The following is a 26,894-nucleotide window of genomic DNA, read 5'->3' on the forward strand; positions in this document are numbered from 1 at the left end:
TTGCACCGCAGCTATTGCGCAAATCGAAAATGGTGTTTGATGTGCACCTGTATTGGCAGACAGGCTCTCGTATTGTTAGCGAGTGAAAAAAACTGTAATAATTCTCAGAAAGCGTAGTTTTTTTAAATACGCACTTTTTTGACTGGAACAATGGTTATTGACATTAACAGACTAAATGTGGAGTAAATTACTCAAAAAAAAGTGTTCAAATGTGTGTGAAATCTTATGGGACTTAACTACTAAGGTCATCAGTCCCTAAGCTTACACACTACTTAACCTGAGTTATCCTAAGGACAAACACACACACACCCATGCCCGAGGGAGGACTCGAACCTCCGCCGGGACCAGCCGCACAGTCCATGACTGCAGCCCCTAAGACCGCTCTGCTAATCCCGCGCAGCAAGTAAATTACTCTGAAGCGCCACAAAGACCGGGGTAAGCATGCGTATTCACTTGCAGAGATACGTAAACAGGCAGAATACGGAGCTGCGGTCGGCAACGCCCGTATAAGACAACAAGTGTCTGGCGCAGTTGCTAGATCGGTAACTGCCGCCACAATGGCAGGTTATCAAGATTTAAGTGAGTCTGAACGTGGTGTTATAGTCGGCGCACGAGCGATGGGACACAGCATCTCCGAGGTTGCGATGAAGTGCGACCGTTTCACGAGTGTGCCGTGAATATCAGGAATCCGGTGAAACATCAAATCTCCGACATCGCTGCGGCTGGAGAAAGGTCCTGCAAGAACGGGAACAACAACGACTGAAGAGAATCGTTCAGCGTGACGGAAGTGCAGCCCTTCCGCAAATTACTGCAGATTTCAGTGCTGGACCATCAACAAGTGTCAGCGTGCGAACCATTCAACGACACATCCTCGATATGGGCTTCTGGAGGCGAACGCCCACTCGTGTACCCTTGATGACTGCACGACACAGAGCTTTATGCCTCTCCTGGGTCCGTCAACACCGACATTGGATTCATGGTGACTGGAAACATGTTGCCTGGTCGGACGAGTCTCGTTCCAAATCGTCTCGAGTGGATGGACGTGTACTGGTATAGAGACAACCTCACGAATCCGTGGACACTGCATGTCAGCAGGGGACTGTTGAAGCTGGTGGAGGCTCTGTAATGGTGTGGGGCGTGTGCAGTTGGAGTGATACGGGACCCCTGATACGTCTAGATACGACTCTGACAGGTGACGTGTCCGTAAGCATCCTGTCTGATCACCTGCATCCGTTCGTGTCCATAGTGCATTCTGACGGACTTATCCAATTCCAGCAGGACAATGCGACACCGCGTACGTCCAGAGTTGATACAGATTGGCTCCAGGAACAGTCTTCTGAGTTGAAACACTTCCCGTGCCCACCAAACTCCCTAGAGACACATTCGGGAGGACGACGGTTCAATCCCGCGTCCGGCCATCCTGATTTAGGTTTTCCGTGATTTCCCTAAATCGCTCCAGGCAAATGCCGGGATGGTTCCTTTGAAAGGCCACGGCCGACTTCCTTCCCCGTCCTTCCCTAATCCGATCTCGCTGTCTGGTCTCCTTCCCCAAACAACTCCCAACCTCCCAAAACCAACTTCCAACTCCCTAGAGACGGACATTATTGAGCATATCTGGGATGCCTTGCAACGTGCTGTTCAGAAGATATCTCCACCCCCTCGTACTCTGACGGGTTTATGGACAGCCCTGCTGGATTCGTGGTGTCAGTTCCCTCCAGCACCATTTCAGACATTAGTCGGGTCCACGCCGCGTCGTGTTGCGGCACTTCTGCGTACTCGCGGGGGCCCTACACGATATTAGGGAAGGTGTACCGCCGGCCGAAGTGGCCGTGCGGTTAAAGGCGCTGCAGTCTGGAACCGCAAGACCGCTACGGTCGCAGGTTCGAATCCTGCCTCGGGCATGGATGTTTGTGATGTCCTTAGGTTAGTTAGGTTTAACTAGTTCTAAGTTCTAGGGGACTAATGACCTCAGCAGTTGAGTCCCATAGTGCTCAGAGCCATTTGAACCATTTGAAGGTGTACCAGTTCCTTCGGCTCTTCAGTCTACATCATCAGTCGTGTTTGTTGCGGGACTCTAGTGCAAGTCCTTTACGAGATACCAAATTTTGAAAACACCTGTGGCAGTAAAGAACAACAGAAGTGCATACACTAGCTATGTGGATGCTTTTCACTTACGACGTAAAAGTTAATCTCTGTAGGATTTGGGGCAGCAGCAATCCACGACCAACCATATTCCTTTTTCGCACTAAGCGCCAAGTTCCCGGATATCTTTCTGTTTCCGAGGGAAGACAATTAGCGGAACAGTGCACTTTGGTGTGCCGGCGAAATATTTAGTGGCGCCTGTTGGAACGCAAGCGTACTCATGATGCAGGATGTCGCACATCCGCGATACCTCACCCACGTCTCGTATTTCCTCAATAACAGCTTTCCAGTTAAAGGCATTGGTCAAGGTCCGTACGATCCCCGCGTTCACCGGACCTGACACCTCCTGATTTTTTCATTGTTCGGTTTCTTCAAGGCTAGAATATCCGCCGCAGCTTAATAAGTTACACCTGAGATGCTCCGACGAGTTTGGCATGAAATGGGCTTCAGATGGGACCTGTGCCACATACCCAATGATAGTCACATTCAATTTCTCTAACTGTTAAAAAAAAAAAAAAAAAAAAAAAAAAACTCCTTCGCTAAAAATTGACACTAAAGCCAGGTCTGTGATTCATATTTTTCCTGAAGCAACACGACGCAATAAAAAAAAATAGCCAGCAAAAATGTTCACGTGGTGTCCCCTGTAAAACATTTCGCGTCTTTGCGAGCCGCGTGCGTAGTGTAGAAGTCGCATTACCGTACATTCATTCAGTGGTTTGAATCTCCGTAATCGCAACAATTTTTTTTTTTACCTTTTTTCAAGTTCCGTATTTATTGACAAATGGAAATGTCCATTAACAAAGCATTTAATCATAAATTTTTAATAAAAACGATGTTTTTTATCTCCGTAATCGCAACAATTTTTTTTTTTACCTTTTTTCAAGTTCCGTATTTATTGACAAATGGAAATGTCCATTAACAAAGCATTTAATCATAAATTTTTAATAAAAACGATGTTTTTTATCTGACGTCAGCATTTGCATGAAAACACAAAAAATGCTGTAAAAATGTGAAATACTTAACAGAAAATAAAATTCTAATTTTTCTCTTGTTTCTGCACTGACCAGTACTGTTTTGGAAAGGTTATTGAGAGACCGCTACAAGGTACAAATTTTTTGTTGACTTACTTTAATTATTGAACTTGCATGGGGGCTTAATTATTATTTTAATGCAAATATTTTTTTTAATAATTTTTTAGCGCTGTATGTCCGATTACGCTGTTTCGTAAACGGTTGGCCCTGACTAGTTTTTGTACGCAATCTGACTGCATGGAACAACAACAAAGAATGAAGTGAAATTTCCGTTAACAGAATTAATTAATTTAGTCCCCAGCAACTATAAAACCTACCAAACCAGAGCACAAGTGTAACTGTTCTGTGTGTGGAAGTATGACTCAACGTACACATCTGGCACGGTTCTTCTTCAACAAGACAAGAAATTTTAAATACCATTTATACTGAAGTGATGAAAAAAAATTAGAAATACTACAATTGCGCAAGAAAACCAGAATTACACTCTAATACAAGAACACAAGCCAGATGCTTTGTTGACTGAACCTGTAATGACGCATTATTCAGGACACTGAAATAATGAGAAAAAAGAAAAGGAGTTTTGTTACCTTCATATATATTGACGAAAAGCACTCTGATCATTACAACATCTCCATTAGAACAACATCTGCTGTCTATCCCATCAAACAACTGCATAAAACATGAACAAGCACTCACTACTACAACATCTCCACAAGCACTCCCTACTACGACCTCTCGACAAGAACTGACTACTAGCACATCTCAACAAGCACTGCCAGTGGAGGCGGCTGAATAATACTCTTTGGCGCAATCTCTGGCGCTGTGGCTCAGTGTAGTCACCTTTCAAACTCACTCAACATGTTTCGACGCACAAGCCTCATCTTAAGGCTGTCACAGTACAATAAATACTGTTCAGTTTTGGCATGTGCTGTGTCCATCATGCGGACTAAAACAAGAATAACATAATGTGACGAGAAAGCTGTATCGATTGTTAGCCTGCTCTTCACTTTTTTTCGTACGAAATGATTTTCTTCCTGTGCTGTATTCAGTTACATCAATTCCTGTTGCTCCTTGGATGCGTAGACGGCCAATACCGCGGTTCAATCGTGTCCGCATTGTTACTTTGTGCCAGGAAGGGCTCTCAACAAGGGAAGTGTCCAGGCGTCTCGGAGTGAACCAAAGCGATGTTGTTCGGAAATGGAGGAGATACAGAGAGACAGGAACTGTCGATGACATGCCTCGCTCAGGCCGCCCGGTGGCTACTACTGCAGTGGATGACCGCTACCCAAGGATTATGGCTCGGAGGAACCCTGACAGTAACAGCACCATGTTGAATAATGCTTTTCGTGCAGCCACAGGACGTCGTGTTGCGACTCAAACAGTGCGCAACAGGCTGCATGATGCACAACTTCACGTGCATGTGCCGGCCGCGGTGGACTAGCGGTTCTAGGCGCTCAGTCCGGAACCGTGCGACTGCTACGGTCGCAGGTTCGAATCCTGCCTCGGGCATGGATGTGTGTGATGTCCTTAGGTTAGTTAGGTTTAAGTAGTTCTAAGTTCTAGGGGACTGATGACCACAGATGTTAAGTCCCATAGTGCTCAGAGCCATTTGAACCATTTTTTTCACGTGCGTGTGATGTGATTTATTTGTATTCGACGATGCTGGTGTTCATTCCGCATTTAACATTTGACGATACCACTACGGCTGCAGTACATTAGGACTTTGTTTTTGTGAAACAGATCTGATGATGGTCATTAAAGACCGAAACCGGTAATCTGTTGAACAGAAATGATTGTGACCATAGACGTAAATTAAAGGAAACTTAAATCCGACCTTTATTAAAGTCGGAAACGTGATGGTAGGCATTTCTCCTCCTTACACGAGGCATCACAACAACGTTTCACCAGGCAACGCCGGTCAACTGCTGTTTGTGTATGAGAAATGGGTTGGGGACTTTCGTCATGTCAGCACGTTGTAGGTGTCGCCACCGGCGCCAACCTTGTGTGAATGCACTGAAAAGCTAATCATTTGCATATCACTGCATCTTCTTCCTGTCGGTTAAATTTCGCGTCTGTAGCACGCCATCTTCGTAGTGTAGCAAATTTAATGGCCAGTAGTGTATTTGAAAATTACTGATTTGATTCGTAAAGACGCTGGAGGCAGAAAGTGAAGGGATATTACACAGCGCTGAGAGACTCCAGTAACGTGCGGGGGAAGCAGGTGACTCAGGCAGAATATTCGGCGAGCGCGGAAGACGTGGCTTTCCTGCAGGCCACGATACAGTAAAGGGGTGAGGTGTGCGGTCGAGAGTTTAATAGCCGGCTCTGGCTCCCCGGAGAGTGGGGTGGAGTGTCAGGGGCGTCAAGTGGTAGGGGAGGGGTGGGGGAGAGTTGTGGTGGGGGTAGGGTGGCAGACCCCCCCCACCCGCCCCTACCTGTTGAGTCAGCCGCTATGCCAGTCGCCCGTGCGAGATAATCCCACCACCGCATAGAGGTGGGCCGAACGGTTATTCTGGAGTAACAGCTAACGCGGTTCTAGTTATTTTTTGATAACCGTTAATTTCAACGGTTATAAATAACTGTTAAGTTATTTGTCACTAGCGAATACTCCGAAGGGGTTACAGTTAAATAACGACAATATTGTTAGTGCGAAGTGGCAGGAATGTCGTATAAATTTTTTGATAACCGTTAATTTTAACGGTTATAAATAACTGTTAAGTTATTTGTCACTAGCGAATACTCCGAGGGGGTTACAGTTAAATAACGACGTTATTGTTAGTGCGAAATGGCAGGAATGTCGTATATATTTTTTGATAACCATTAATTTTAACGGTTATAAATAACTGTTAAGTTATTTGTCACTAGCGAATACTCCGAGGGGTTACAGGTAGATAACGACAATATTGTTAGTGCGAAGTGGCAGGAATGTCGTATAAATTTTTTGATAACCGTTAATTTTAACGGTTATAAATAACTGTTAAGTTATTTGTCACTAGCGAATACTCTGAGGGGGTTACAGTTAAATAACGACGTTATTGTTGGTGCGAAATGGCAGGAATGTCGTATAAATTTTTTCATAACCGTTAATTTTAACGGTTATAAATAACTGTTAAGTTATTTGTCACTAGCGAATACTCCGAGGGGGTTACAGTTAAATAACGACGTCATTGTTGGTGCGAAATGGCAGGAATGTCGTATAAATTTTTTGATAACCGTTAATTTTAACGGTTATAAATAACTGTTAAGTTATTTGTCACTAGCGAATACTCCGAGGGGACTACAGTTAAATAATGACGTCATTGTTAGTGCGAAATGGCAGGAATGTCGTATAAATTTTTTGATAACCGTTAATTTTAACGGTTATAAATAACTGTTAAGTTAATCAAAATATCCACGGGTATGCTGCCGGTCTATAGTGTCCAACGGGCACAATATTTCGGCAATCAAACATGTCGCCATCATCAGGTGAACTGACGGACTGAGCTCCTGTGAACGTGCCGGCACGGAGATCCGTACGCTATGGCTGCTCAGAGGGAACTGGGTTCGGTCGCAGCGGCGGCCGCTTTAAATACCCTCCGCCCGCGGCGCGCTCCCTCCGCCGTCCGCGCCCAGCGCCACGGTCGCGCGGTGGAACAGATTGCGACGGCGTCTGAGATGACGTCGGTGTGATGGCTCTGTCCGCCGTGGTCGTCACAACTATACGTCTGCTCGATTTACTCTTGATTAACCCGATCGCCGGTTCCCAAGCCTTGCTAAGATTATAGCCACAGCCACGGTTTATGAGGTCGTCATTGGTGCGAATTTCGATGGCCTCTCTAACAACGCTGTCCCAGTATCTCGACGTCTGTACCAGAATCCTCGTGCGTTCATACTCCATGGCGTGATTTTCCGACAAACAATGTTCAGCGACCGCCGTTTCCTTGTTTACGAGGGTACCCCTGCGAGAGTCACTAGAATTGATTAGTCAGAAGTTTGACGAGAAGACCACTGAACTTTTTAGGCATGTCTTGACCTCCACGTATTTTCTTTTTAATGGAGAATACTACGAACAAACGGAGGGAGTCGCCATGGGTAGCCCACTTTCACCGGTGGTAGCGAATTTGTACATGGAGAACTTCGAGGAGGAAGCCCTGTCGTCATCCGTATGGAAACCTACTTGCTTTTTCCGTTACGTTGACGACACGTTCGTCATCTGGCCACATGGTATGGATAAACTCCTTGACTTCCTTACACATCTAAACTCCATACACCCCAACATCAAATTCACTATGGAGACTGAAACGGAGGGTAAATTACCTTTCCTTGACGTCTTGGTCAAGAGAAGGGCTGACGGCACCCTAGGTCATGGGGTGTATCGGAAGGCTACGCACACTGATCTGTATTTGCATGCAGACAGCTGCCACCACCCTTCACAGAGGAATGGGGTACTTAAAACTCTAGTACATAGGGCGCGCACTATCTCTGACGCAGAGAGTCTACCCCAGGAATTGGAACATCTGAGAACTGTATTTCGGAAAAATGGGTACTCAGAGTGGCAGATTCAACGTGCTCTCCGCCCAACCACTGCAGCACAACCTGTTGAGATGGATGAAGTCACGAGGGAGGAGGTAGGCACTGAGTTTATCCCATATACAGGCGCACTCTCGGGGAAAATCGCCTGCATTTTGCAACACCGGGTCAGAACTGTGTTTTGTCCTCCGAATAAAACTCGTGCACTGGTGGGGAGCGCCAAAGATGACCTCAGTTTGAGGAAGGCCGGCGTGTACCAGATTCCGTGTCAATGTGGCAAGTCGTATATTGGTCAGACGATGCGTACCGTCGAGGATCGATGACGTGAACACCAGAGGCACACTCGACTGATGTATCCGAGCAAGTCGGCGGTCGCTGAACATTGTTTGTCGGAAAATCACGCCATGGAGTATGACCGCACGAGGATTCTGGTACAGACGTCGAGATACTGGGACAGCGTTGTTAGAGAGGCCATCGAAATTCGCACCAATGACGACTTCATAAACCGTGACTGTGGCTATAATCTTAGCAAGGCTTGGGAACCAGCGATCGGGTTAATAAAGAGTAAATCGAGCAAATGTATAGTTGTGACGACCACGGCGGACAGAGCCATCACACCGACGTCATCTCAGACGCCGTCGCAATCTGTTCCACCGCACGACCGTGGCGCTGGGCGCGGACGGCGGAGGGAGCGCGCCGCGGGCGGAGGGTATTTAAATCGGCCGCCGCCGCGACCGAACCCAGTTCCCTCTGAGCAGCCATAGCGTACGGATCTCCGTGCCGGCACGTTCACAGGAGCTCAGTCCGTCAGTTCACCTGATGATGGCGACATGTTTGATTGCCGAAATATTGTGCCCGTTGGACACTATAGACCGGCAGCATACCCGTGGATATTTTGATTATCAAATACGCCGGGAGAAACTCAAGAATCACAACTGTTAAGTTATTTGTCACTAGCGAATACTCCGAGGGGACTACAGTTAAATAATGACGTCATTGTTAGTGCGAAATGGCAGGAATGTCGTATAAATTTTTTGATAACCGTTAATTTTAACGGTTATAAATAACTGTTAAGTTATTTGTCACTAGCGAATACTCCGAGGGGACTACAGTTAAATAATGACGTCATTGTTAGTGCGAAATGGCAGGAATGTCGTATAAATTTTTTGATAACCGTTAATTTTAACGGTTATAAATAACTGTTAAGTTATTTGTCACTAGCGAATACTCCGAGGGGGTTACAGTTAAATAACGACGTTATTGTTAGTGTGAAATGGCAGGAATGTCGTATGAATCGTGCCATAACCCTAGCTAAGTAACTCCGGGCAAATTTCAGTTGATGTTTGAACCATTACTAGCGTTTCATATTATATGCACGTAGGTTATCAGGTCGCTATTAGAAATATTATCCTCGCAGCTGCAACAGAAAGTTCGCCACCTCACTGTTTAAGTAAGACGTTAACAATTTTTGATAACCGTTAATTTTAACGTTTATAAATAACTGTCAAGCTACTTTTCACTACCGAATTCTCCGATGGGGTTGAAGCTAAATAACGACATAGGTGTAATCCATCAGTTAGTGCGAAATGACAGGAACGTCGTTTGAATCGTTCCATAACCTTAGCTAATTAACTCCGGGTACATTTGATTTGATGTTTGAACGATTATTAGTGTCCCATATCATAGGTATGTAGGTTATCAGGTCGCTATTAGAAATATTATCCTCGCAGCTGCAACAGAAAGTATGTGGAACTTCGCCACAGCACTATTTAAGTAAAACGTTAAGATGTATTGATAACCATTAATTGTAACGGTTGTAAATAACTCTCAAGTTATTTTTCACTACCGAATACCGAATATTCCGAGGAGGTGACAGTAAAATAACGACGTAGGTCGAATCCATCAGTTAGTGCGAAATGACAGGAACGTCGTATGAATCGTTCCATAACCTTAGCTAATTAACTCCTGGTACATTTCATTTGGTGTTTGAACTTTTATTTGTATTTCGTATCATATGTATGTGGGGTATCTGTCGCTATTAGAAATATTATCCTCGCAGCTGCAACAGAATGCATGCAAAACTTCACCACAGCACTGTTTAAGTAAAAGTTAACTTTTTTGACAACCGTTAATTTTAACGGTTATAAATAACTGATAAGTTATTTTTCACAACCAAATACTCCGAGGGGGTTACAGTTAAATAATGACGTTATTGTTAGTGCGAAATGACAGGAATATCGTATGAATCGTGCCATAACGTTAGCTCATTAACTCCGGGTAGATTTCAGTTGATGTTTGAACGATTATTAGTGTTTCATATTGTAATGTATGTACGTTATCGGTTGCTATCAAAGATATTATCATCGCAGCTGCAACATCAAATACACGGAATTTCGCCACAGCACTGTTTAAGTAAGATTCTAACAACGTGCGTTTTTAAGTATGAGATAATATGTAAATTGAATAGGTTAAATTCGAATCTTAATTTCTTGTGCTGTTTACTTAATAGAGTAAGTGTACTGTGTTGTAATACAACACAAAAATGTACGTAACGTGACAGATTCGTTTACTCCTGTACAAGATAGTGCTATGAGGGAAAGTCTGAGTACGCTAATACAAGTTTTAGGTGAGATTTGGAAAAGTGATCAATTTCTCCAGCTGAAGCATGTGTATAACATATGAAGACATGCAGATCGAATGTGTACTGTCTATGCATACAATGAAGGCTTTCACGACCGGATGTTTCAGCTGCCGAGAATTCTTCTGGGTTGTATGGCCGTGGTCCATGGAACTCTTCTATCCCTGACGTTTCGTCCAAAGCTACGTTGGACATCTTCGGAAGTGCTCCTGGTTGTGCCGAAGCGGGTTCGGACGAAACGTCTGGGATAGAAGAGTTCCGTGGACCACTGCCATACAACTCGGAAGAATTCTCGACAGCTATACTGTCTACAACTACATTTTTGAGTTAATAAAATCGTTACCGTTACTTTACTCTAGTAACCGCGCAGCATTTGAATGCCCCTTTTAAAATCGTGTCGAAACGCTTTTTCTTCACTACCACTTTCAGTTTTGGAAGTAACCAGAAATCTCACGGGCGCAAATCAGGCGAATGAGCTGGAGGTAACGAGCACCACGATACATTTTTCAGCCAAGAAATCGCGTCCAATCACGGTTTTGTGCGCCGTACATTGACGTGCAACACGCACCATGTTCCTTGATTCCAGTATCTGTGCCGAACCCGAACAATTCTGACTCCCAGGCGACTTCCAACACCCAAGTAGTAATCTACATCTACTATCTGACCTTGCGGAGCGAATTCTCTAAGGATCATTCCTCTTGAACCAAGGAAAACAGTGAGCAGTGGCTTTGCGACCTTTCTAGACACAACATCTTCCGACGATGTTATTGTTGTTGTGGTCCTCAGTCCTGAGACTGGTTTGATGCAGCTCTCCTTGCTACTCTATCCTGTGCAAGCTTCTTCATCTCCCAGTACCTACTGCAACCTACATCCTTCTGAATCTGCTTAGTGTATTCATCTCTTGGTCTCCCTCTAAGATTTTTACCCTCCACGCTGCCCTCCAATACTAAATTCGTGATCCCTTGATGCCTCAGAACATGTCCTACCAACCGATCCCTTCTTCTAATCAAGTTGTGCCACAAACTCATCATTAGATTATTTATGATAAGTTTCCTTTGATTTACGTCTGTGGTTACAAACTTTTTGTTAACAGATTACCGGTTTCGATCTATAATGACCACCATCATATCTGCAGCAAAAAAATGGGGAAAAAAACATAAGTACACTCGCAGATTGTCTACAGCTAAAAAACAATAAATAGACCATAATGAAAAGTACTACTGACATATATATGCGTTTGTGCGCTTCAAGTATGAAGAGGCATTCCTGTTTTATTAAAGCAAAGTCCTAATTTAATGTAGCCATATTGGCATCGTCAAATGTTAAATGCAGAATCAGCACCAGCATCGTCAGATATACACTCCTGGAAATTGAAATAAGAACACCGTGAATTCATTGTCCCAGGAAGGGGAAACTTTATTGACACATTCCTGGGGTCAGATACATCAATCACATGATCACACTGACACAACCACAGGCACATAGATACAGGCAACAGAGCATGCACAATGTCGGCACTAGTACAGTGTATATCCACCTTTCGCAGCAATGCAGGCTGCTATTCTCCCATGGAGACGATCGTAGAGATGCTGGATGTAGTCCTGTGGAACGGCTTGCCATGCCATTTCCACCTGGCGCCTCAGTTGGACCAGCGTTCGTGCTGGACGTGCAGACCGCGTGAGACGACGCTTCATCCAGTCCCAAACATGCTCAATGGGGGACAGATCCGGAGATCTTGCTGGCCAGGGTAGTTGACTTACACCTTCTAGAGCACGTTGGGTGACACGGGATACATGCGGACGTGCATTGTCCTGTTGGAACAGCAAGTTCCCTTGCCGGTCTAGGAATGGTAGAACGATGGGTTCGATGACGGTTTGGATGTACCGTGCACTATTCAGTGTCCCCTCGACGATCACCAGTGGTGTACGGCCAGTGTAGGAGATCGCTCCCCACACCATGATGCCGGGTGTTGGCCCTGTGTGCCTCGGTCGTATGCAGTCCTGATTGTGGCGCTCACCTGCACGGCGCCAAACACGCATACGACCATCATTGGCACCAAGGCAGAAGCGACTCTCATCGCTGAAGACGACACGTCTCCATTCGTCCCTCCATTCACGCCTGTCGCGACACCACTGGAGGCGGGCTGCACGATGTTGGGGCGTGAGCGGAAGACGGCCTAACGGTGTGCGGGACCGTAGCCCAGCTTCATGGAGACGGTTGCGAATGGTCCTCGCCGATACCCCAGGAGCAACAGTGTCCCTAATTTGCTGGGAAGTGGCGGTGCGGTCCCCTACGGCACTGCGTAGGATCCTACGGTCTTGGCGTGCATCCGTGCTTCGCTGCGGTCCGGTCCCAGGTCGACGGGCACGTGCACCTTCCGCCGACCACTGGCGACAACATCGATGTACTGTGGAGACCTCACGCCCCACGTGTTGAGCAATTCGGCGGTACGTCCACCCGGCCTCCCGCATGCCCCACTATACGCCCTCGCTCAAAGTCCGTCAACTGCACATACGGTTCACGTCCACGCTGTCGCGGCATGCTACCAGTGTTAAAGACTGCGATGGAGCTCCGTATGCCACGGCAAACTGGCTGACACTGACGGCGGCGGTGCACAAATGCTGCGCAGCTAGCGCCATTCGACGGCCAGCACCGCGGTTCCTGGTGTGTCCGCTGTGCCGTGCGTGTGATCATTGCTTGTACAGCCCTCTCGCAGTGTCCGGAGCAAGTATGGTGGGTCTGACACACCGGTGTCAATGTGTTCTTTTTTCCATTTCCAGGAGTGTATATAAATAACATCATATGCACGAGTCATGTTATCAGTAGTACTACTGTTCAAAACAAGCAGCCGTACAGTAGCCACATGATGTTTGTGTTGTAAGTTCACCAGATGCCGCTAATGTAGGCATACACTAGTTTTCAATGATTGATTGAACAGCGTCAAATAAAGGGGGATACAATAGGTGAAGTCTGTAATGAGCTTATAATGTATGAGGCAATACAGTAATTAATATGCACTGTGAACAGTAATGGGACTCTTACGCCCCAAAGAGGTCACTGCAGAGTAGTAGCAAGGAAAACAGCAGAAGTCTCTAGTGCAGTCTGAGAGATGTGTGACGCAGGGTGATACTGAAGAGGGGGCTGTAGAGTGCGAAACCCTGACACGACGCGCAGTGGCGGCCATATACCTTTTCAGGCCGTCACGTCTACTGTACACCTTACCGCCGTCCATCCATCCCTTCTCTCTCTCTCTCTCTCTCTCTCGGCCACTTCACCCCAGCTTCTCCTCTCCCACCTACGCGCTCCTGCCCGCGACGACCTGTAAGCGCCTCAGACGCAGTGTTGCCAACTGCGCGGCCACCTCGCCGGCGTGCTTTCAAGGAGAACAGAGATAAGGCACGCGCGCCCCGCGAGATGGGCCGCCGTCGTCGCGTGAGAAGAAGACGGCGAGAAAGTTGCTGCCGCGCGTACCCGCTGCGACAGTGGCGCCGCCCCGAATGCGCCGGTCAAATTGGGCACCAGGCTCGGAAAATAAAAACAAAACGGCAGCGCAGTCGGATTGGGCATGAACTGGGGAAATGCACAGGCAAAACAGTAGCGCGATGGTCAGATTGAGCACGAAGCGGAAAAATATAAACAAAACAGTAGCGCGTTCGAACGCGTCTAGCTAAACAGGGTACAAAGCTGAAAAACATAAACGAAACAGCAGCTCGGTCAAATGCGCCCTGTCAAATAGGGTACGAAGTGGGAAAATGTAAACAAAATAGCAGATCGGTCAAATGCGCCTCGTCAAATAGGGTACGAAGTGGGAAAATGTAAACAAAATAACAGATCAGTCAAATGCGCATCGTCAAATAGGGTACGAAGTGGAAAAATGTAAACAAAATAGGTCAGTCAAATGCGCCTTGTCAAATAGGGTACGAAGTGGAAACATTTAAACAAAATAGGAGATCCGTCAAATGCGCCTCGTCAAGTGCGCTTAGTCAAATTGGGCATGGTGGGGGGAATATCAACGAAATAGTAGGTCTAGATACAAATGACGCACGTATGACAGGCTTGTATTCGGCATGAAGATATGTTTACTTAAATTTATTATTGTTACATGGGACTGTTATGTAAACAATACACGTTTCTGCATCTCTCATGTTTTGCTAACACTGCTTGGTTTATATGCTAAGTGCAGTGTCGAAAAATCACAGTTGCACACAGCCCTATTGATCAATTTACTACACAACCAGTTTCAGTGGTAAACAAACCATCTTCAGGTATATTGTGACATTGTAATCAGATGTGTGTGCGATGTGATAATACACTTGAAGACCATCTGTTTGTGACTGATACTGGCTGCGTAATAAATTGCTCAATACAGCTGTCTGAAACCTACCTTTCTCGTCCAAATTGTTGGATGTGAGGTCCGCCAGTCATGCAAAACACAGTGTGTTTTGGTGAAGTGAAGAGTGTTTTAGTATGTTATTTGTCGAAAATTCTTGTTACAGTTACCTGTTCTTCGCAACACATCACCATGATGCGGAGAATGAAAGTGCTAGCCACACGAAAACATGACAAGCTACCTGCAGTAATTAACACATAAGTGGTCTGGAAAATGCATGCACACCAAATGTAAAGAATAAATAAAAACAAAAACCGGTTGATGATGGCACAGTGGTGCCGAAACATGTTTGGGTACTGAGAGAAAACGGTGTTTCGCATAACTGGCGGACATCTCATCCGACAGTTTTAACTGCAAACACGACCAGCACAAAGAGCTGCAAATGAAAATGATGAATCTTTCTCGTCCATTTTTGGAAGCTGAAAATAATCGCTTTTTAAAAATAATGTGTACTGATCATATCCTTTTTGTGCAACAGCATTGTCGGTAAGGGAGATATTTTTGTTGTTGTTGTTGTTGTTGTATGTGTGTGACAGTGAGGTTCTTTGTCGAAGTTTCGACGTTCGTGCCAAGGCGTTTGCTGTTAGTTGCTGTCCAACAGCATGTGCTTTTATATGGCATATATTCGGCGAAGTTACTTACAAATTATGGCTTGAGGGAATATACAATCCTATTTCTGCTTTATAGAGGCAACATCAGTTAAACTACCACTGAGCGATGTTTATGACAGTGCCAAAGATGATTATACTGATGGCACAACCTTCGAAACTTCGCCACTAAACTTCACAGGCACACAGTTTGCGACTTGTAAGCAGCCGTAGTTGCACAAATCGTTGGGCAAGTGACGCTGTCGAAACGCACCATTCTGGACCAACCATTGTTGCGGAAAGCCTGGCTGAAGGAGAAAAGGGAGTTGTTTGCAAAAATGAAGATATTGACCGGGCACGAAAAGCCTGGCTGAAGCAGAAAAGGGTGTTGTAACAAAGGTGTTGACAATACAAGAGCGCATACCAATTGCCTTGCTCAGACATTTTTTCGAATTTTTGTAATGGCAACATAAACAAGAGATATCTCTGTACTTTCAAGAATCTTGCAAATCTTTTAAATAAATCTTAAGTTTCCATTTAAAAAACTTAATCCGTTCTGTATCTCAGGTGATGAGAGTGAAAGAGTATAAATTGTGTAACAAAATTACGTGGCCATCTAGTGATTGACCTGCAGATAATTACTATCAGTTTCACTGGAGGAAAGTAAACGCTTTATAAGCGTAGGGTAATACGTGAAAGTTTACTACGCTTGTTCACGTTCTGTCAGTTTACGAGTGTACTCCAAACAGCAGGCGTTAGAATAATCGCGATATGAGACATTTCCTTTCCCCGGCTGGAAATTTCCGGTTTGGTTGCAAAGAGATTTATGAAGAGGCTTAACTGCACGCTGAGTCTATAAATACGCCGCGATTTTTTTTTTCTCTCCCTTCGCCCTTGCTCAGATTCGCTATCTGCCTTTTCGGCTCTTGTGTTGCAGCTTTCTGCCGAATTCCTCCTTTTACTTTTATTTTCGTTTTATTGCGCGACGACGGCGGCTGATAATGCTGGAGCGCTATGAGTCGGCGACTGTTTCGGGTTCGTCAGCGGGCGCACTCGTGACCCCACTGCGCAGACGCGGCTTCCTGAAACAAATGAGAAGTGACGCGCATGCGCAGTGGCGTTGCGCGTTGCGCGCGACGAGGCGCAAGCGGCTATGGGCGTTCAGAGGGCGCGCAACAATAAAAAAAAAGTAAAGGACTCGTCTTGATGATAGCAGCAGACCGGCTGCGTGCGAAATGAACAAAGACGCTGAGGAGTCCACTGGGCGTCCGTAGAAATTTATCCAAGTCGAGATTCTGGCAATGGGAGAGGCAGACAGGCAACTATGCACTGCATAAAGGTTACACGGGCCATAAAAATAAGGTTGTTGTTGTTGTTGTGGTCTTCAGTCCTGAGACTGGTTTGATGCAGCTCTCCATGCTACTCTATCCTGTGCAAGCTTCTTCGTCTCCCAGTACCTACTGCAACCTACATCCTTCTGAATCTGCTTGGTGTATTCATCTCTTGGTCTCCCTCTACGATTTTTACCCTCCACGCTGCCCTCCAATGCTAAATTGATGATCCCTTGATGCCTCAGAACATGTACTACCAACCGATCCCTTCATCTAGTCAAGTTGTGCCACAAACTACTCTTCTCCCCAATTCTATTCAACACCTCCTCATTAGTTACGTGATCTACCCATCTAATCTTCAGCATTCTTCTGTAGCACCACATTTCGAAAGCTTCTATTCTCTTCTTGTCCAAACTATTTATCGACCATGTTTCACTTCCATACAAGGCTACACTCCATACAAATACTTTCAGAAACGACTTCCTCACATTTAAATCTATACCCAATGTTAACAAATTTTTCTTCTTCAGTAACGCTTTCCTTGCCATTGCCAGTCTACATTTTATATCCTCTCTACTTCGACCATCATCAGTTATTTTGCTCCCCAAATAGCAAAACTCCTTTACTACTTTAACTTTCTCATTTCCTAATCTAATTCCCTCAGCATCACCCGACTTAATTCGACTACATTCCATTATCTTCGTTTTACTTTTGTTGATGTTCATCTTTCAAGACACTGTCCATTCCGTTCAACTGCTCTTCCAAGTCCTTTGCTGTCTCTGACAGAATTACAATGTCAGCGGCGAACCTCAAAGTTTTTATTTCTTCTCCAAGGATTTTAATACCTACTCCGAATTTTTCATTTGTTTCCTTTACTGCTTGCTCAATATACAGATTGAATAACATCGGGGAGAGGCTACAACCCTGCCTCACTCCCTTCCCAACCACTGCTTCCCTCTCATGCCCCTCGACTCTTATAACTGCCATCTGGTTTCTGTACAAATTGTAAATAGCCTTTCGCTCCCCGTATTTTACCCCTGCGACCTTCAGAATTTGAAAGAGAGTATTCCAATCAACATTGTCAAAAGGTTTCTCTAAGTCTACAAATGCTAGCAACGTAGGTTTGCCTTTCCTTAATCTTTCTTCTAAGATAAGGTATTGACAACAATATAGGCCAACAATGTTGTATGGCTACATTGCAGTCTTGCCGATTGCAATGGCATACACGACACTATTACTCGCCGGCAGCGTTTGCCGCAATTCATTTCCGGGGCAGAAATGTTTACTACATGAACCATACAGCAGAGCCAAAATAAGACGAAAGTGACGTAATGAAAGTGAGCGCAGCTTCTCTGCATTTACGTTCCGCATGGAATAAAATTAGCAAGAAAGAGAGATCAGGCACAAGTATTTTACATTGTACGTGGCGGTGACGTAACAGCGGGAATCAGTTTGGGAAATAATGAATATTATAGAACATCACATCAGTGTCGTGCTGCTGTCTCGTTCGTAATGTGTAGAATGCTTGTAGAGGTGTAATTCCAGCTGTATTAAAAAATCCGATGCTTACACTAAAGACGCAGTTGTGCTCAAGTAACTCTTCGGTATTTGACATCTGCCGATTGCGTATTTCCTGTATTTGGACCTATACTACGTGCTGAAAAGTACAATTTCAGGGTTCCTCTGTGATATGCAGGAAGCTGTTTATACGGCGCCCTACAGACTAATTTAAAAGCTAATACTTTCACCCTTGCACCTCAGATACTACGAAATATTGAATCTATTATATACCAAATTTTGAAGTTATGCTTAGAGCATGTGCACTAAAAGACATTAAAATATACACTCATGGAAATTGAAATAAGAACACCGTGAATTCATTGTCCCAGGAAGGGGAAACTTTATTGACACATTCCTGGGGTCAGATACATCACATGATCACACTGACAGAACCACAGGCACATAGACACAGGCAACAGAGCATGCACAATGTCGGCACTAGTACAGTGTATATCCACCTTTCGCAGCAATGCAGGCTGCTATTCTCCCATGGAGACGATCGTAGAGATGCTGGATGTAGTCCTGTGGAACGGCTTGCCATGCCATTTCCACCTGGCGCCTCAGTTGGACCAGCGTTCGTGCTGGACGTGCAGACCGCGTGAGACGACGCTTCATCCAGTCCCAAACATGCTCAATGGGGGACAGATCCGGAGATCTTGCTGGCCAGGGTAGTTGACTTACACCTTCTAGAGCACGTTGGGTGACACGGGATACATGCGGACGTGCATTGTCCTGTTGGAACAGCAAGTTCCCTTGCCGGTCTAGGAATGGTAGAACGATGGGTTCGATGACGGTTTGGATGTACCGTGCACTATTCAGTGTCCCCTCGACGATCACCAGTGGTGTACGGCCAGTGTAGGAGATCGCTCCCCACACCATGATGCCGGGTGTTGGCCCTGTGTGCCTCGGTCGTATGCAGTCCTGATTGTGGCGCTCACCTGCACGGCGCCAAACACGCATACGACCATCATTGGCACCAAGGCAGAAGCGACTCTCATCGCTGAAGACGACACGTCTCCATTCGTCCCTCCATTCACGCCTGTCGCGACACCACTGGAGGCGGGCTGCACGATGTTGGGGCGTGAGCGGAAGACGGCCTAACGGTGTGCGGGACCGTAGCCCAGCTTCATGGAGACGGTTGCGAATGGTCCTCGCCGATACCCCAGGAGCAACAGTGTCCCTAATTTGCTGGGAAGTGGCGGTGCGGTCCCCTACGGCACTGCGTAGGATCCTACGGTCTTGGCGTGCATCCGTGCTTCGCTGCGGTCCGGTCCCAGGTCGACGGGCACGTGCACCTTCCGCCGACCACTGGCGACAACATCGATGTACTGTGGAGACCTCACGCCCCACGTGTTGAGCAATTCGGCGGTACGTCCACCCGGCCTCCCGCATGCCCCACTATACGCCCTCGCTCAAAGTCCGTCAACTGCACATACGGTTCACGTCCACGCTGTCGCGGCATGCTACCAGTGTTAAAGACTGCGATGGAGCTCCGTATGCCACGGCAAACTGGCTGACACTGACGGCGGCGGTGCACAAATGCTGCGCAGCTAGCGCCATTCGACGGCCAGCACCGCGGTTCCTGGTGTGTCCGCTGTGCCGTGCGTGTGATCATTGCTTGTACAGCCCTCTCGCAGTGTCCGGAGCAAGTATGGTGGGTCTGACACACCGGTGTCAATGTGTTCTTTTTTCCATTTCCAGGAGTGTATTTGTGCAATCAATACCCGTTTATCATCTGTATTTATTCTCGGTGTAGCAATTTTAATGGTCAGTAGTGCAATTTTCTTGACCGCGCCAAAAGCTGAGGAAGTACACGGGTCGCACACCATGACCGAGCTATCGGTCGATGTTATCGGGCGACATCTGGCGACGGCGTCTCACGATCGTTGTCTCTGCCACTGTGAACGCAGCGTTTAGTACCCTCTACCACGCACTTGACAGTGATTTGTAGTTCTAGACATAGAAGACGCAGTTGTAGAGACATAGGAAACAGCAAAGCAAGAAGAGGAACTGATGTAGTTGCTCGATCCCAGGTTGTCAGTAAGAAGATAAAACAAAGGAGCGTAATGAAATAGCTAACGTTTCTCGAGCGCGTTAGCTTCTTCCGCCGTAATGAAACAGCCGACAATCGAATGCGCCGCTCTTCGCTTGTTCGACGCAGCGGGCGTGATTGGCTGGCCGCATTGCACGCCGGGAGCTGACCGCAAGACAGCGCTCCTGGCGGCGACTCATAATTTCACTTCATCGCTCGGCTTCCTGATCATCGCGTGCCTCTACTTAACTGGCCCCACTTTCGTTTTCCCCTCCTACGTGCATAACTGTTTCTCTCTCTTCCCCCCTTATTTCCTTTTCACATATTTTTTTTTGTGTTCGTCTCTCTCATTTCCTGTTGCAAGCTGCTTCGTCTCGACCTTCTTCTCGCTGTTGTTGCTTCTTTTCTTTTGTGTGCGTGTGTGTATAATCTTCCGCGTTTCCCCTCTTTGGCAGGTCTACGTGCGCGACCAAATAGCCGAAGAAGACGGGAGCGCGTTTCGTTCGCTGTCGGCTAACGGGCGTTAGCAAGTGCTTTGGCCTTTGGCACACTCCCGAATAACACAGGCGTTCGCCGTTGCGTAATCATATCTTGTTCGTAATGGGCGCGCGTTGCGCCCGGAGCGAAAACGTGATTGGGGGGGGGGGGGGGGGGGAGTGGCGAGGATGGAAGAAGGGTGGGGAGGGGAAGAGAGAGGAGAATGAAACCATTATATCCACGTGACTCTTTGCGGCGAAATAGCGGTTGTCCACGCGATTCGTGGGCAGGCAGTGGTGATATATAGCACAGACATTCGGAAGTATGCACATAAGTTTTTCAAGACGCCGCCTCCCTGTGCTACATGTACGTAAACCAGGATCATAAGAAAAAAAAAACCTAAAATCATTAGGAATAAGGGGTGTAGTTGACGAGATGTACAATCGTAGGAACGAAGTTTGGTGCAAGGAGTAAACGTTGAATTAAGTAATAAGTTTTATTGATCTAAAGCTAGCTCGTCAATAAGATGAAACTAGTAGTCAGTAAAGGCATTTTAGCGATCTTGATTAAAGATTTTTTATCCACACATTTTAACTTGACACATCGCACATCTCCAGATTTGGCAGTGTCAAATAACAACGTAAATATCTCAAATCTTACATAAGGCAGACCCAAAATCCAGTAAAAGTTCCTCGTGGTAGCATATTCTACATCTACATCTACATGGATACCCTGCAAATCAGATTTAAGTGCCTGGCAGGGGGTTCATCGAACCACTTTCACAATTCTCTATTATTCCAGTCTCGTATAGCGCGCGGAAAGAATGAACACATATATATTTCCGTACGAGCTCTGATTTCCCTTATTTTATCGTGGTGATCGTTTCTCCCTATGTAGGTCGGTGTCAACAAAATATTTCGGCATTCGGAGGAGAAAGTTGGTGACTGGAATTTCGTGCGAAGATTCCGTCGTGACGAAAAACGCCTTTCTTTGAATGATTTCCAGCCCAAATCCTGCATCATTACTGTGACACTCGGTCCCATATTTCGCGATAGTACAAAACCTGCTGCCTTTCTTTGAACTTTTTCGATGTACTCCGTCAGTCCTATCTGGTAAGGAGCCCACACCGCGCAGCAGTATTCTAAAAGAGGACGGACAAGCGTAGTGTAGGCAGTCTCCTTAAGTAGGTCTGTTACATTTTCTAAGTATCCTGCCAATAAAACGCAGCCTTTGGTTACCCTTCTCCACAACATTTTCTATGTGTTCCCTCCAATTTCTGCTGTTCGTAATAGTAATACCTAGGTATTTAGTTGAATATACGGCTTTTAGATTACACCGATTTTTCGTGTAACGAAAGTTTAACGAGTTCCTTTTAGCACTCATGTGGATGACCTCACACTTTTCGTTATTTAGGCTCAACTGCCACTTTTCGCAACATTCAGGTATTTTTTCTAACTCGTTTTGCAGTTTGTTTTGATCTTCTGATGACTTTATTAGTCGATAAACGACAGCGTCTTATGCAAACAACCGAAGGCGGCTGCTCAGATTGTCTCCCAAATCGTTTATATAGATAAGGAACAGCAAAGTGCCTATAATACTACCTTGGGGAACGCCAGAAATAACTTCTGTTTTATTCGATGGTTTTCGGCAGTTACTACGAACTGTGACCTCTCTGACAGGAAATCGCAAATCCAGTCACATAACTGAGACGATATTCCATAAGCACGCAATTTCACTACGAGCCGCTTGTGTGGTACAGTTTCAAAAGCCTTCCGGAAATCCAGGAATACGGAATCGATCTGAAATCCCTTGCCAATAGCACTCAGCACTTCATGTGAATAAAGAGCTAGTTGTGTTTCACAGGAACGATGTTTTCTAAACCTATGTTGACTGTGTGTCAGTAGACCGTTCCCTTCGAGGTAATTCATAATGTTCGAACACAATATATGTTCTAAAATGGTGCTGCATATCGGTGTTAACGATATGGGCCTGTAATTTAGTGGATTACTCCCACTACCTTTCTTGACAGCGCGGAGGGTAAAAATCGTAGAGGGAGACCAAGAGATGAATACACCAAACAGATTCAGAAGGATTTAGGCTGCAGTAGGTACTGGGAGATGAAGAAGCTTGCACAGGATAGAGTAGCATGGAGAGCTGCATCAAACCAGTCTCTGGACTGAAGACCACAACAACAACCTTTCTTGAATATTGGTGTGACCTGTGCAACTTTCCAGTCATTGGGTACCGATCTTTCGTCGAGCGAACGGTTGTATATGATTGTTAAGTATGGAGCTAATGCGTCAGCATACTCCGAAAGGAACCTAATTGGTATACAGTGTGGACCAGAAGATTTGCTTTTATTAAGTGAGTTAAGTTGCTTCACTACTCCGAGGATATTTACTTCTGCGTTACTCATGTTGGCAGCTGTTCTCGTCTTCTTTTGTGAAGGCTTTCGGAAGGCTGTGTTTAGTAACTCTGCTTTGGCAGCACTGTCTTCGATAGTATCTCCATTGTTTCTGCGCAGAGAAGGCATTGATTGTTTCTTGCCGCTAACATACTTCATGTACGACCAGAATGTCTTTGGACTTTCTGCCAGCTGATTTCGGTTCGAATTCTGAAATATTTACTTCGTCTTCTTTTGTGAAGGCATTTCGGACCAATTCTGTTCCTGATATCTCTATATCTATGCTGTAGATATGTATGTATAGAAAGTGGGTAACACTATAGTAACACTATCAGCTTTCGATACTATACCGTATTTGACTATGGTACGCACTTTCTACTTCGAAAAATTGCCTGCAAAATTCAGGTGCGTCTTATACCCGAAATTGACATATAAATCTCCCGTGTTTGGTTTAAAATTCCCGCCAGTCTTAAAAATAGCCATATATTCGGTGCCGTGGGAAACCTGTCGCTATCTGGCAATACTGGATTCAACTAGCAGCAACAGCGTGCCGAAGCGACAAACGTAAGTCGCGGGTATTCACAGATTTGCTTGCTAACGCTCCCTCCCCCCCCCCCCCCCCCCGCCACGTCATCACAAGCCGAATACACCAAACAGATTCAGAAGGATTTAGGCTGCAGTAGTCATCGTCTTGCCAGTTCTGCGTCATTGCGGTCTATTGTCCCAGTGAACTCGAATTGAAAGTGATCTGTGTTATCGGTAACAGTACAGTATTTTTGTTAGTAGCCAGATTCGCAGCGAAAGCAAATAAAAGATATTCGTATAGCGCGGGCTATAAATTGAAAGTAATAACGTATGCAGAAGAATATGGAAACAAAGCAGCTGAGAGGCATTTCGGCCCGCCAGTAACAGAAAAAAATAACCATTCGCGATCCAGTAAAGGAGAACTGAAAAAAAAATGAGGGAGACTAAATGTGCAAATAGAGGACTGAATGCAAAATGGTCAAAATAGAAATTGATTCAACGATATCGTCCAAGGGCCATTCGAATTAATACAAAAATGATTCAAATACATGTTAGTAAGACTTTGAACATAGGTGCTAAGGTTCAGTGGCCGTCTCAGAACTATATTAGAACAAATAAGCCCTCGGTCACAAGCATTAAGTCAAAACTGACCACGTTTCGACGCTACTATGAGCGTCTTCTTCAGAATTAAACTAACTATCCTAAAACATATTAGGTGCATAATACATTAATAAAGTTTGTACTGACTGGAAAGAGATGCAGTACTTACAAGTCACATTTTAAAAAATCTAAGCCGGAAAGGCGACGTCATGAATAGTTGTAAATAAGATGGCGAGCTGCTAAGGGCTGCTCGTACTTGAGTGAACAAGGGTTGCAACTCTTTCCAGTCAGTACAAACTTTAATTTTATTAATGTATTACAGACCTAATATGTTTTAGAACAGTTAGTTTAATTCTGAAGGCGACGCTCATAGCAGCGTCGAAACCTGGTCAATTTTGACTAATACGAGGGCAGTTCAATAAGTAATGCAACACATTTTTTTTCTGAAACAGGGGTTGTTTTATTCAGCATTGAAATACACCAGGTTATTCCCAGATCTTTTAGCTACACAACACTATTTTTCAACGTAATCTCCATTCAATGCCACGGCCTTACGCCACCTTGAAATGAGGGCCTGTATGCCTGCACGGTACCATTCCACTGGTCGATGTCGGAGCCAACGTCGTACTGCATCAATAACTTCTTCATCATCCGCGTAGTGCCTCCCACGGATTGCGCCCTTCATTGGGCCAAACATATGGAAATCCGACGGTGCGAGATCGGGGCTGTAGGGTGCATGAGGAAGAACAGTCCACTGAAGTTTTGTGAGCTCCTCTCGGGTGCGAAGACTTGTGTGAGGTCTTGCGTTGTCATGAAGAAGGAGAAGTTCGTTCAGATTTTTGTGCCTACGAACACGCTGAAGTCGTTTCTTCAATTTCTGAAGAGTAGCACAATACACTTCAGAGTTGATCGTTTGAGCATGGGGAAGGACATCGAACAGAATAACCCCTTCAGCGTCCCAGAAGACTGTAACCGTGACTTTACCGGCTGAGGGTATGGCTTTAAACTTTTTCTCGGTAGGGGAGTGGGTGTGGCGCCACTCCATTGATTGTCGTTTTGTTTCAGGTTCGAAGTGATGAACCCATGTTTCATCGCCTGTAACAATCTTTGACAAGAAATTGTCACCCTCAGCCACATGACGAGCAAGCAATTCCGCACAGATGGTTCTCCTTTGCTCTTTATGGTGTTCGGTTAGACAACGAGGGACCCAGCGGGAACAAACCTTTGAATATCCCAACTGGTGAACAATTGTGACAGCACTACCAACAGAGATGTCAAGTTGAGCACTGAGTTGTTTGATGGTGATCCGTCGATCATCTCGAACGAGTGTGTTCGCACGCTCCGCCATTGCAGGAGTCACAGCTGTGCACGGCCGGCCCGCACGCGGGAGATCAGACAGTCTTGCTTGACCTTGCGGCGATGATGACACACGCTTTGCCCAACGACTCACCGTGCTTTTGTCCACTGCCAGATCACCGTAGACATTCTGCAAGCGCCTACGAATATCTGAGATGCCCTGGTTTTCCGCCAAAAGAAACTCGATCACTGCCCGTTGTTTGCAACGCACAACCGTTACAGACGCCATTTTAACACCTCCGTACAGCGCTGCCACCTGTCGGAAGTCAATGAAACTATACGAGACGAAGCGGGAATGTTTGAAAATATTCCACAAGAAATTTCCGGTTTTTTCAACCAAAATTGGCCGAGAAAAAAAAGTGTTGCATTACTTATTGAACTGCCCTCGTATTTGTGACCGAGGGCTTATTTGTTCGAATATAACACTTTAGTAAGCTTTTTGTCTGGCCTTGCAATGTAGTAATAAAACCGAAAAAAAGGTTTGTTTTTTTTTAAAAAAAAGAAATTGCTTGAAAATTAAGGTGCGTTTTATAGTCCGTGAAATAAGGTAATTTATAGCGTTTTCGTTTGAGACATAATTTTGCTCGTAATCCATAGGGTAAATAAAAAAAAATAGCTCTGTAGTGTTGATCTCATTATTACGTAGCGTTAACTTGGAAGCGAGGTTAATTTTAAGGTAAGCTATAAGCAGTTGGTGTTGATTGTAATTCTTTTGTCTTTTCTTCCAGGTGAGTGGGCGCTAGCAACATCGCTTCAGATGCGACAACCATCTGTTCGGTACTGTCTCAGAAACCACCTCAAAATCGTGAGTACTCCCAAGTCGGACATATTTAACATTGCAGTCCATAGGCATGCTGGTACATTTTTAGCGTTCTTCGCAGCTTGAGAAGTGTGTAGTTGTTCAAATGGCTCTGAGCACTACGGGACGTAACATCTGTGGTCACCAGTCTGTAGTTGTTCGTCAGAATGAATGAGAGCTTGTGTGAAAAGGCGTAACGGGACGAAGTGGAGCTGTGAGGGTAGATTGTGCTCGGATACTTCACATTCTGTAACAAAAATGCTTGCGAAAAGCACAGCGTTTTAATGTGCCAGTTACGGCTCACATTGTTGTACAAAAAGTGAAATGAGCGTTTGTGATTGTTGGCCGGGAGGCCCCATTTTTTTTTTGTAACCATATATATTTATTTAAATATATTAACAAAGATACATTTAAAAAAATAAGACATTTTATTCTATTAACCTATTATATTCCTAGTGTTGGTTAATATTAGTCATTTTATAGGTTTTCGTTTTTATATTTTTCCTTTTTCGT

General features: G+C 45.4%; 1 protein-coding gene across 1 annotated transcript in view; it reads left to right on the top strand.

Moving 5' to 3' along the window:
* LOC124553542 overlaps positions 1–26,468 on the top strand; it is a 124,320-nt gene extending 97,852 nt beyond the window's left edge. The window contains exon 4 of the mRNA XM_047127389.1: positions 26,311–26,468. Within this exon, the coding sequence (XP_046983345.1) occupies positions 26,311–26,468 (158 nt within the window). The remainder of the gene's footprint in view (positions 1–26,310) is intronic.
* Positions 26,469–26,894: the final 426 nt, after the last annotated feature.

This window comes from Schistocerca americana, chromosome 11 (assembly GCF_021461395.2).
Source record: "Schistocerca americana isolate TAMUIC-IGC-003095 chromosome 11, iqSchAmer2.1, whole genome shotgun sequence".
In the NCBI taxonomy this organism is placed as follows: domain Eukaryota; kingdom Metazoa; phylum Arthropoda; class Insecta; order Orthoptera; family Acrididae; genus Schistocerca; species Schistocerca americana.